The following is a 12635-nucleotide window of genomic DNA, read 5'->3' as shown; positions in this document are numbered from 1 at the left end:
CAGAGCCAGGACTCTAACCTACATCTTATATATATATATAAAATCCTTTCCCTATTCTGTGATGACTCTTTAACATGTATTGATCAAGGAAAAGAGAAGTCATCAAGTCAACACTTTTTGATTACTAGACCTCCTTCCTTCCAAATACATTTCCCTTCCCAATTGATGGAGAATATTTTAGATAATCTCCCTTTTAGACACATTTCCCCTCCCAAGATTGGTCATTTCCCCCCCTTCAATCCTTCTCAAATGATCTAAATGTGTTGGGATTAGAATTTTATTTTATTTTACTTATTTTTTAAAATACATTTATTATATCTCCCTTTCACTTCCCTCTCCCACTTGAAAATTTTTAAAAAATAAAACCCTCATAACAAATATTCATATTCCAGGAAAACAAATTTTCATATTGGCCATATCCAAAAATAAATGTCTCATTCTGATTTTTAAGTCCATCACTTATCTAGTAGGAGATAGGAAGCAGGATTCATCTTCAATCTCCTGGACTCATCTTATATCATTGCAATGATCAGAATTCTAAAGTCTTTCCAAGTTGTTTTTCTTTATAATGTTGTTGTGATTGTATAAATCACTCTCCTAGTTCTGCTTTACTTCATTCTGAATCAGTTCAAAGATGGCCTTCAAAACTTCCTTAGAAACTGTTTCATCGTTTCTCAAGGGGCTATAATATTCCATTATACTTATCTACCCTAATTTGTTTAGTCATTCTCCAACAGGTGGGCACCCCCTTAGTTTCCAGGTTTTTGCTAATATGAAAAAGCTGCTATAAATATTTTAATATATGGGTCCTTTTCTTTTGTCTTTAATCTCTTTGGAGGTATAGGTCTAGCAGTGGCATTTCCAGGTCAAAAGGTATGGAGGGATAGTTTAGGAATTTTTAAGGTCTAAGTCTAATTCGATTTCCATAATGTCTGGACCAATGGAACTGCAATTTTAGGAGCAGCATGAATGTGGTATCCATGTCTGTAGTAATTCTTTATTAGAAAAGTCCATTATAGGCATCTAAAAATGACAAGCATATAGCAGACCCTCAACTAACATGTGTTGATTACTCGGTTTCCCTATAACAGACACCTTAAAATTTGGAGAAATCATTTCATATCATATTGTCCTGTGAAACACCATGCTTAATCTATGAGTTGTGTCAGTAAGCTAATAATTTTTATATGATAGACACTAGTTCAAACAGAACTGTACTCTTTAACATCGAGAATTCTGAAGAAGACTTGCACAAAATACTTAAACATATGTAGCCAAGCATGTTCCTGCAGGCATGACAGTATTTTTAGTGAAGTAGAAATAGTAAGTGCAATAAAAACCTCCACACCCACATGCCATAAAAACACAGTGCTCAAATGTCAGCTGCCTGCCTAGCATTTCAGTTGCTGCAGGCACTCATTACTGCTGCCTTAACACAATTCCCTGATATTCCCAATCAGAGACATGTGGCCGGGCTTTCCACTCCCCCATGGGTCTCCCTTCTCATTGGACACATTCTTGATTCATTTAAAACAACAACAGCAACAACAACAAAGCATGAATGGTGCCCACTTGCTGCTCAAAATTACTCATGCCTGTTAGAATTGATATGTTTTGTCCCTAACATATACAGAGAGGACTTTGCTATGCCTGGGGCACACACTTGGAGTTTTTCTAGTGTAAGGAATGGATTTGCACTGTACTCTTTCACCAAGTTCTTATTGTGACTACTTCCAAAGTGGTTGGTTAGAGAAGTAATCTGTGACCTCCAGACCTCTACCCAAGTTCTAGCCCTGGATTTGTCCCTTACTGTCTAGTTAGATGGTTGGGTTAGATGATTTATTAGAATAAAAGAATCTGAAATTCCGGAAAGGAATATAAGAATAAAATATCCTTGGCCTGCTTTAACCACTAAAACTAATTAATAAGCACTTATTAAGCTTTTACTATGTACCAAACACTGTGCAATCACAGACCCTGGTTAACATCCATGCTCCAATTTACAAATTTAATTTAGATAGTTTGTCATTTTACTAGAAATGAGAAATAAGCTCCTAGTTACATAACACTTTACAGAAATTTTTGCACAGGAAAGAAGAAAATAACCATTAATCAAGTGCCTACTATGTGCTGGGCACTCTGCTAAGTGCTGAGATTCAAAGAAAGGCAAACAAACAAAAAAACAGTTTCTATTTTCAAAGTATTCACTACAGTGAGTCAGTCAACTAGCATCTATTAAAAGCTTACTATGTGCCATGTACTGTGCTAAGCAGTGGGAATAATTACTGGGAATACAAAGAAAGGCAAAAAAAGAAAAATTCTCATGAGGGAAACAACATGCAAACAACCATGTACCATCTAGATCTATACAGAACAAATCGGGGGCTATCTCCGAGGGTAAGGAGGACTGTGAAAGGCTTCTTGCAGAAGGTGGGACTTTAGCAGAACCTTGAAGGAAACCATTGAAACTAGTAGGTGGAAATGAGGAGGGAGGACATTTCAGGTATGCAGAACAGGCTTTGAAAAAGCATGGAGGAGAGACAGAGTGTCTTATGTGGGAAGCAGCAAGGAGGGCAGGGTCGCTGGGTCAAAAAAATACAAGGGAAGACTGGAAAGGCTGGAAGAGGTTTATGTTGCTGCTGGATTCCATTTTTGTCTCTTCGCCCTGCATATTGAATCCCAAATTTTTTAAGCCAGATAAATTACTCTTTTCTGGTTGGTTAAACTGAACTTCTCTTTGCACACCCCTGTTAAACATGACGTCTCCAACCATCTCTTCTGGTTGACTACAATAATTCTTTGTTGCTTTAGCCCATACTAGATACATAGATTCAGTTATAAGATCTTAAGGCTTCATAAAGTCCTGGGTTGTGGGGATGGTTAGAGTGGGGCAAGGGATAGCAGTAGAAGGGCTGGGGGCTGTACTATAAGCTTTTCTACAAAGCCCACAATGAAGAAGTACTTTTAGGGGCAGCTAGGTGGCACAGTGGATAGAGCTCTGGCCTTGGAGTCAGGAGGACCTGAGTTCAAATGTGACCTCAGACACTTTACACTTACTAGCTGTGTGACCCTGGGCAAGTCACTTAACCCCTATTGCCTCACCAAAAAGCCAAACAAACAACAAAAAAAGTACTTTCCCTTCCTCTTCAGTAACAAGATGTTCAATGATGTGGACATTTCCTGGTAGACAAAGGGATGAGCCTGTAGCTTTGCCATTTTTATACCACCACTCCCTCCCAACCAAATGGCCTTACCTGAAGTGCCTTCTTAACTACTGGGCCTTAACATCTGCCCTTTAGCTGCATCCTCCTACATGTGCTGTCTCTCCCTCTATTACAATATGAGTTCCTTGAAAGGAAGGACGGCATTATTTTTCTATTGTGCCTAAGCTTTAGGTAGTGCATTGAAAAAGAGTAAGTGCTTTAAAAAATGCTTTTCATTAATTCTCACAAGACAAACTCCATTCTAAGTTTAAGATGTGGTTCCAAAGGTAGAGTTTCTACTACAAAACTTCATAAAACTCCAAGAACTAGGCTTGTTAGAACTGAATTCTTTCTGTCCCTAAGGCCTTCAGAGTCACAAAACTGCTAGGAACCTCAGTTTTCTCATCTTTCAAATAAGGATAAGGATGCCTGCTCTTTAAATGTGAAATTGCTTCTAAAAGCATAGTACAAATGTTTTAAGGTGCTCTTAAGGCATTATTAGCTGACTTGAGAGTATAGCTGGCTCTTGATTCCATGTTTCCCACCTACTTTCGCTGCTGTGGTTCTACCCTTTCTAGTTCCTTCTAGAAAAATGGAGATGTAAACAAGATGAACCTGGGGGTTTTAGGCTGGTAGATTTAGCACTTGAATCTTTTCCTTTCCTTCTAAGAACTTTGTCTAGAGCAGATGATTGGAAATGCAGTAGCTATGACCTGATGCAATCAAGCTTCAAGAAGAGATGGCATGAGTTATTTGAGTAAATAGAATATTTTTTTTGCTATTTCTTTCTTTAGCATAAAAAATAACTTTCTTAAAACATGTAAGCAAAAGAACATTAACTCTGGATCAACCATTCTGTAGAGCAGTTTTGAATTGTGGTAAAAAAAATGTAACTAAAAATGTTCATTCTCTTTGACCAAGAGAACTCCTAAGGAGGCCAAAGACATAAAGGTCTCATATACACTCAAATATTCACAGCAGTACTTTTTTGCCATTGCAAAAAAGTCTATCAACTAGATAATGGCTAAGCAAATTGTGGTGCATGAATGTAATGCACCAATTAACACACCATATCAGACAAGCATGGGAAAGCTTGTATTGAACTGATGCAGAATGAAGTAAGCAGAACCAGGGAAACAATACTGTAAAGAGGAGGGTGAATGAAATGAAACCCAATACTATATAACTATAATAATAACCAAGTTTGCTTGGCCCTAGAGAAGAGATAAGAAAACCTATTTTCCTCCCTATTTTGCAGAAATGGGAGATTGTGGGTATGTAATGTTGAATTTGCTGTGAGACTTGATTTATGTGTTGGTTAGTTTTGCTGAACAGCAATTTTTCCTTTCTTTTTTATTCTTCATTACAAGGAGTGTCTCCCTGTGTATGGAGGAAGAGGATATGTTTGAAAATGAAGGTGATGATTAAAAAACATATAAAAGGCTTTCAATAAAAGTTTTTTAAAATTATAATATTAAAGACTATTACATTTTTAAAGTCTTCACAGCAAACTTTTAACAACACCTTGGTACAACTAGCTGTATTGTCAATCCTTCATTTCATTTCCCTTCATCTACTCCATCCCAAATTTCCTTCAGTATTCTTTTCTGTAACTTACCTTGTTTCTCTTAAATTAGAGTAAAAAAAACCCCACATTCTTTCTATGTCTATGGTTCCACAGCTTTAGGCTACTATAGTATCAAAAACCCTTGTAAATTCACACAACTACTAGCTAAAAATTCTGAAGCAAGAATCCTCTGACTGCCACCAGCTTTCTTATTCAGTTAATAGCACCTAAATTCCCAGTCTCTCATCATCTCATTCAACCTCTGTAGAGATTTAGGAAAAGAATAATAGAGCATATCCTCTCCTACAACCATCTCTCAGAGCAATTTCTACCTTTCTTCTCTACCCACTGCAGCAGACACACACACACACATACACATGCACGCGCGCGTGCACACACACACACACACACACACACACACACACACACACGGAGAAAAATTGCTTAATTGCATGGTGCTGCTGGGCTGTGTAAAAGTCCTTCCATTGCTTTTCCCTACCTCTAATCAGAAATTTCCCCACCAGCTTTCCCTTTGGAAAGAAGACTGAAAAGCACCCACTGTATACATTTTAAATTTCTTTGGCTAGATTGGAGATGTGATTAGTGTACTATACTAATTCTAAAATTTTTGTTCCCTGGTCACTTTAACAACCAATAACTTTTACACTATCCTCTGATACAGGGTTTGGATTTACAAAACTAGTTCATACCACAAAGTAGGGAAATGGCTTTTCCAGAAGATATCATTTAAGGAATCATTTATACAAAACTTACTTAAAATATTTACTTACTTAAAATACTTACTTAAAATAAAGATACAAAGAGTCACCATCTAGTACTTCTCCCCTCCCCCTTAGAAAAGTCAGTTCAAGGCACTTGTTCCTGGCTTCACTGGTCTAGGATCAGAGCCAGAGTACAGTGATGTCACACGAAACCTGAGAAGTTTGGGTGAGGAGGAATGGCAAAAGAAATAAATGGGAGAGGTTGAAAGTATCAGAAGAAATTGAGCCAGTTACACTGGAAGAAGCTATCCTAGGTGTATGGGGAAGTTTGGAGGCAAAACATTCATTCTATCCCAACATAAACCTGGAACACAGGAAGCTCATTGTGGGTATGCCTTCTGGTCATCAATAAAAAAGCAAAAGAGTGGGAATCTGGTGGGGGGAGAGAATAAATAGCAATACATGGAGGGGTTCTATCTTCCATTTCTCCCTGGGAATAAACAGTTACCATATAACAATGGGAAATCTTGCATGCTGTTTCTGGACTTGCATATCTCCTAACTTCCTCTGTGGCTATGGTGTCAAAGCCTTGTTAGATTCCAAATGTCCTCTCCTCCATCAATGGCCCAACAATAAAAATTGAGACTATTCTGGGAATCTTGTTGATTTTTCTTCAGGGCCTAGAATTGCTCTAAATCAGCATTACCTTATCTCCAAACACATTAGAGAATGGCAACTGCCTAGGAGAGCACCTGTATTTCACAGGGTCCCAGGATTTAGAGCTGGAAGGGATCTTAGAGATTTTCATTTAACACATGAAGAAACTGAGACCCAGAGATGTGAATTGACTTGATTAAGGTCACACAAGGTCCATTGTTCAGCACAGTAACTGACACAAGGTAGGCGCTTAATAAATGTCTGATGTCTGACTGATAAGTAGTAAGCAACAGACGCAGGATTATAACCTATATCCTATAATTCAAAATCCAGCATTTCTTCCATTATACTGTGCTGTTTCAGAATCACCCACCTAAAAGGTTCTGAAACCAGAGGTATTTTCTTAAACAAAAATGTGAACTTTTGGTATATTAGAAAATTTAGTCAATTTTTATGACTTTGCATAATAAAATTCATTAGAAATGTATTTTCATTGGAACGTGCCTGGGTCAGTTGATCATTTTAAACTACCATGTTTACAAATAACAAAACATAGAGTAATAGTTGATGTGTAGAGGTGGTTCTTAGTAAACAGACTAGCCCCAAAATAATTTACAATTTAACCAAAATAATATTATTTTACATTAAAATAGCCCTCTAAAGCACTCCTCACCTCTGGACTGTTGCAGTAGCCTCCTAATTGATCTCTCTGCCTCAAGCCTCTCTTCACTCCGATTTACTCTCCATACTGCTATCCAAGTGACTTTTCTAAAATGCAGATTTGATCATGTCACCACCCCCACCCTCACCCCTCACTCAGTATCAAATATAATCTCCTCCGTTTGGAATTTAAAGCTTTTCACTATCTTGTACCATCCTCCTTTCCCAGCCATAATGTACTCTACAGCCCAGCCAAAGTGGCCTTTTTGCCATACCAGGCAATATTCTTATTACCTGTCTTCTGTGTAAAGTTGCAGAAAGAGGTTGGGTTGCCCCCATGCCTAGGATGCATTCATTCCCTCCTCAAGTCCTCCTTTGATCCTTAGTTTCCTTCAAGAGCCAGCTCAAGTGTCCACTTTTGAACGAAACCTTTAACCCTACAGTCCTTTTCAAGGTTACAATGTATCTATTCTGTATATACTCATTTATGTACACATTGTTTCCCCTGATAGAATGTAAGCTCTTTGAGGGCAGGAATTCACTTTTGTCTTTGTGTTTTCAGTGAGCAGTACAATCCCCAGTATATATTAGGAGCTCAACAAATGCTTCTTGATTAAGACTTATAGCTAAATTAATATGAATAGAGTCATAATTAGCTAAAATATGCTTGGAGCAAATTCAGGTTGGGGCACAGTACAATGGACTGAGCAGGCAGCAGGAAAGAGATTCCATTTTTGTGGTGTAGTTGTTCTGGGAGGAGTATGGCCCATCATCCCCCAGGAGGCCTTGGTAATGCAGGGGAAGGTAGTGTAGGAAAGGGGCACACAGTGATGAAAAACGTGAGGCCCGTGAGGAAAGAGGCAGAGATGGAAGGACGCTGGGATTGGAGTCAGAAGACCAGGAGCAGAGTTCTGGCTGGGCAACCCACTACCTGTGTGACCTACAAGCAACATGTAGGTGTCTGCTTTCTCATATGTAAAATGAATGGATTACACTAGATTGTTCTAAGCTCTCCAAATCCACAGGCCTACTAAGGCGAGTTGCCTCAGTAAGGGACCCCTGGAGAAAACCTGTTAGTCAATGCTAGTTATAGCTATGGTTTGAAGGAAGGAAACAAGCATTTATTGAGCACCTACTATAAGCCAGGCACTGTGCTAAGTGATTAACAAATATTTCATTCAGTCCCTGGGAGGTATGTGCTATTATTATCCTCATGTTATACAGTTGAGGAAACTGAGGCAAACAGTGGTCAAGTGACTTTCCCAAGGTCACACACTAGTAAGTGTCAGGTCGGATTTGACAACTTCTTCCATACTCCACATCCAGTGCTTTATTCACTGCACCAGAGTGAATTAAAGTGCTATGGACTTTTTATTCAAAAGAAGGGGAATGACTAGATGTTTTTTCAATTTTACTAATGTAAGGCAATGCAAAATTTCCTGCCCATTGAGAGGAATTTAGGTTAGTTATCTAGAAGGATTTTCTGACATCGAAGGTTCTAAATCATTCGAATGGATAACCTAAGGCAGATGTGACTTTTTTTTTAGAATAACAGTATTCAGGGTAGAAAGGACAATCAGATTGACTAGTTCTGATTCAACTCATTCATTTTACAGATAAGGAAACAGATGCAGAAGGGATAAGTGACTTCATCTTGGTGACACAAGCTGTAAGTAGTAGAACTTGAATATTAAGTAGTAGAACCTGAATGTGAACCCAAGTCTTCTGAAGTCAAATCCAGACCAAGTTCCAAATCTGGGGGTGCTCTGGTGATGGCCCTGGCATGAAGTCTGAGAAATAGCCTAGGTGACCTCTCAAGGTCTTTTCTAATCCCATGAATTATAGCTTATTAGTTATACTGGGCCTTTCCACATTTATGCTCACACAGAATATACTTGTAAAGGGAGGGTGTAATCCTATTGGCCTAGGTTTAATGTCTTGCCTAGTAAATTTTTGGCACTGGACAAATGGCAATAAATATTTGCTGAATGGATGGATGAAATATTTAACAATCCACAACTCAATTAAGTCCACAATATTCCAGGCACGAATATTTCAGCAGAGCTGTCAAGGGAGACTGGGGAGGAGGGGTAAAGTAATACATTAAAACAAAAACTAAATCCCAATACTAGGTAGATCCTTATACTACTGGGAATACCCCTGCAAACACAATAATGTGCTAAAGACACATGGTAGCAGTTTCATTTTAAAGGAATCCATTTCTACCTGCTGTTTTCGTTATAGTAGGACAGATGCTTCCTGCCCTTAATTGTGAGGTACCAAAGGGTGGATGGAGAACACAGTCCACTAAACCCCGTTGGCTGCCTTTTAGAGCAGGTATTTCATTGAAACAAAGTTTCTGTGCCCTAGTTTCACCTTGTTCGCCTAGTCTCGAGAAGGGCTTGAACTCGGTCTGGGCTGGCCGAGTGGCCCCGGGCTTTCCACAGCCAGCCTGAGAGCCGCAGCGAAGGAGCCCCGGCTTGGATCCTGAGCTCGGATCCGGTCGGCCTCCGACCGCGCGCCTAGCTTACCTTGGTGAGCTGGGCGATCTTCTTGCACATTTTCACGTGGATCTCCTGGCTGTACTCCTCTCTCGAACCGCCGCCGCTGCGATGAGCTGTTTTGGAGCCATTGCATGCCCCAGGCTGGTGAATCTTGCTGTTCAGTGCAGAAGCCATCAGGCTTAGGGGTTGCTTTAATTCTTAAGACCACCGCAATGTGAGGATGCTCGAGGACGCCCGTGTGTGCAAATTTTAAGAGGCTAGATACTCTACTGCAGTCCTACCCCCATCAGCACCAAGGTCTCCTTCCCCGCTGCCCCTGGCAATACTAAGGGACGGGAGTCCCCCAAGCACCCTTCTCTTTTCTCCTCTCTAGCGCCTCTGCAGATAACCCGACCTTTCCACTAAAAAGCCCAAGCCAGGAGAAAGCGAACATGTGCAAACCGCTTTTTCCCCTCCAGTGTGTGCGTGTTTCTCTCCTCCAATGGTTGAACTTCCGTCACGAGCAGCTGCAGGGAGCTGGTATTCTGGGCTCCAGGGGAAAGCTGTTGAGCCTCGGGAGGCTGGGACCTTCCCAGACTTGTATGTGGAGCTAATGATTTTAGGCCGTCTCTCCCCCGTGGCGCGTAATTGGGGCACTGGATGAATAGGACCATATGAAGGCAGAGGCCCCAGCGAGGACGCGGTCTCCCCTTTTTACCTTTCCTGGGCTCCAATACTTTGGGGAAGGACCACTATTCCTAGCAAAATTAACAGGCCATTCTCTCCCCGCGGCATCGAGGGTTCCGCGCTCTGGTGTCCGAGTGTGAGAGGCTTCCACCCCCGGGAGTCTCCTGCATAAAGTGCTAAAAACGGCCCATGGTCCGCAGTCTATACACGTAGGGGTCTGCGCTAGCAAGGGTCACTTCAACCGAGGGAAGAGGGAGACGGGAAGGACTGTGGAGAGGAAACCGGGCGAGTGAGCTAGCAATTGAGCAAGGGAAGGGCGTGCTAAGCAAAAGGTGTAACATGTAGTGAATGCGGCAGCAACTGCAAGTGGCCTAAGGGCATGAGAGAGGTGGGAGATCCTTTGCCACGAATCAGGGCTGGGGAGTGACCGCCTTAGGCGAGGGACAGCGGCGGAACAGGTGAACTGATCTAAGGGGAGCCTCCCGAAGGAGGACTAGGAAGAAACGCGGGGAGATGTAGTGGGGTGCGAGGAGACCCTGAAGAAGGGAAACATGACACGTAGGAATATCCGCCTGCTTTTCCACGCCTATCTTGGAGAAAAGCTCACCTGGGCTGGGGTTGGGAGAGCTTCCCTTCAGCAAGAAGATATACATGGCGGCGGGGCAGAGAAGAGGTGTCAGTTTTGAGGCAGGCTCGGTAGGAGAAAAGAGAAAGCTCTGAGATCAAAGAACAAAGAGAGGAAGGAGGACTGGGGAAAGAAAAAAGAGGGAGATAAAGGCAAGTAACTGGGCATATAAGGACTTCTAGGTGGCGCAGTGGATAGAGTGCCGGGCCTGGAATCTGGAAGACCTATCTTCCTGAGTTCAAATTTGGCTTCAGACGCTTACGAGCTGTGTGTCTCTGGACAAGTCACTTAGCTCTGCGTCGATTCCTCATCTGTAAAATGAGCTGGAGGAAATGGCAGACCACTCTAACGTCTTTGCCAAGAAAAGCCCAAATGGGGTCACGAAGAGTCAGACACAACTGAACAACAAAATGGACCATTGTATGAAGGAGTAGGCTTGGAGCCAGTTCTTAGAATCCTGGAGTTAGATTTAGACAAAGATTGCTTAGTTCAGGCCCTCATTTGACCGAGAAGGAAACTGAGACCTGTAAGGGGACCTGTGGGCCCAAAGTCTCTGATCTCTTTTCAAGTTCTCTTTTCACTAGTCTAAATTACTCCTTTGGGATGTGGGGAGATTACAGGGAAAGAGGAAAAGGTCTAATTTTTAATGCAGATCTTTCTGTGGTTTCAGGTGACTGATGCTAGAGGAAATAACAACAGATTCCTGATCAATTTTTAATAAAGTATAAATAACAAGGTCATCAATAATAGAGTGTGCCTGGTTAATATTTAATCTTACATACTGTACTATAGAAATTCCTTTCCTGAATTTACTATTTCTCAATTACTTTATTGGATTAAACATTATTGTGTGTCCCCTTCTATCACTCAAAATACAAATATTATGCAATTTCTATCTCTGTCATTTAGATGAGTCATGTTTTTCTAAATAATAACACAGGCTAAAATTCCTTTAGGGCAGAGAGTGTTTTGTTTGTTTGCTTGTTTTGCCTTTGTATCCCCCAGTGCCCTGCAAACATTTTTTGGCCTGATCTGAGAGTTCATGGGATATGTTAGCAGAAATACGAAAAATGGTTAAGATTTAATATCTGGCCTCAAGAAATTTAAAGTCTAATAGAAATGATAAGACAGGTATATAAATTGGACTACAAGTGCCTAAGAAAGGTCTTAAAAATGAAGTATCATATGTGCATATGTGTGGTGTGTGGGGTGTGGTTTGAGGGATTTTGTGGGTCAACTTGTGATTTCAAACCAGATAAGGAAACTCTCTAGCAATGTAATGTAATTTACAGCCTTAAAAAGTATCTGAGAGGCTAAGTGACTTGCTGTAATCACACCTGCCATTATGTGTCAGAAGCCAGAACTTCCATTGAAATCCTTCTGACTGAATGAAGGAAATACCTATTAAAGGGCACCATTAATAGTAGGAAGGAAAGTTATCAAAACACCATAGAAGGACTGCTGTTCTTCAGTCGTATCTGCCTCTTCATGACCCCATTTGGGCTTTTCTTGGCACAGATAGTAGAGTGGCTTGCAATTTCCTTCTCCAGCTCATTTTACAGAGAACCTGCTTCTGGGATGGTTTTGATGTGATAGAAATGACTTGGAGAGTCTCTGGGGCATGTGTAGGTATTCTATAACTGCTTCCAGTCTGCTAAGCACCTAGAAAACAGCAGGTGCTTTTGATTGACTGCATTTGAGAACCAGAACTGGGGCCGCTTTCAAAAAGACTTAGCCTCAGCCTCAGCCTCTTTCTCCCTCTTGGAGGACTTCTCCCCTTGGTTTGACTCTGATAAGAGTCTGGTGAGCTACAGTGCCTGCCTCTGTATATGTTCTTTTGCTTTAGACAAAGGAGATTAATCTGGAGGATATAACCCTGTGAGTTTCAGAAGAGTAAGCCATTAGGTAATATATAGTCCATGATGGATTTTGCAGTCAGTCCAGCATTGACAGCACAGGCAACGCAGCAGTTGCTAAGATGGGGACTTGTCTCATCACTGATGCCACATTTGGACCTGAATTTGGTTCAAC

At 41.0% G+C, this 12635-nt stretch overlaps 1 protein-coding gene across 1 annotated transcript in view; it reads right to left on the bottom strand.

Moving 5' to 3' along the window:
* FAM184B (family with sequence similarity 184 member B) overlaps window positions 1-10240 on the bottom strand; it is a 114655-nt gene extending 104415 nt beyond the window's left edge. Inside the window, exon 1 of the mRNA XM_020992690.2 lies at window positions 9341-10240. Coding sequence (XP_020848349.1) covers window positions 9341-9487 — 147 coding nt within the window. The 5' untranslated portion in view covers window positions 9488-10240. The remainder of the gene's footprint in view (window positions 1-9340) is intronic.
* Window positions 10241-12635: the final 2395 nt, after the last annotated feature.

This window comes from Phascolarctos cinereus, unplaced genomic scaffold (genome assembly GCF_003287225.1).
Source record: "Phascolarctos cinereus isolate Bilbo 61053 unplaced genomic scaffold, phaCin_HiC Scaffold_9;HRSCAF=440, whole genome shotgun sequence".
NCBI classification, from domain to species: domain Eukaryota; kingdom Metazoa; phylum Chordata; class Mammalia; order Diprotodontia; family Phascolarctidae; genus Phascolarctos; species Phascolarctos cinereus.
The sequence above is the reverse complement of the archived record's forward strand: the minus strand, read 5'-3'. Positions and strand labels throughout refer to the sequence as shown.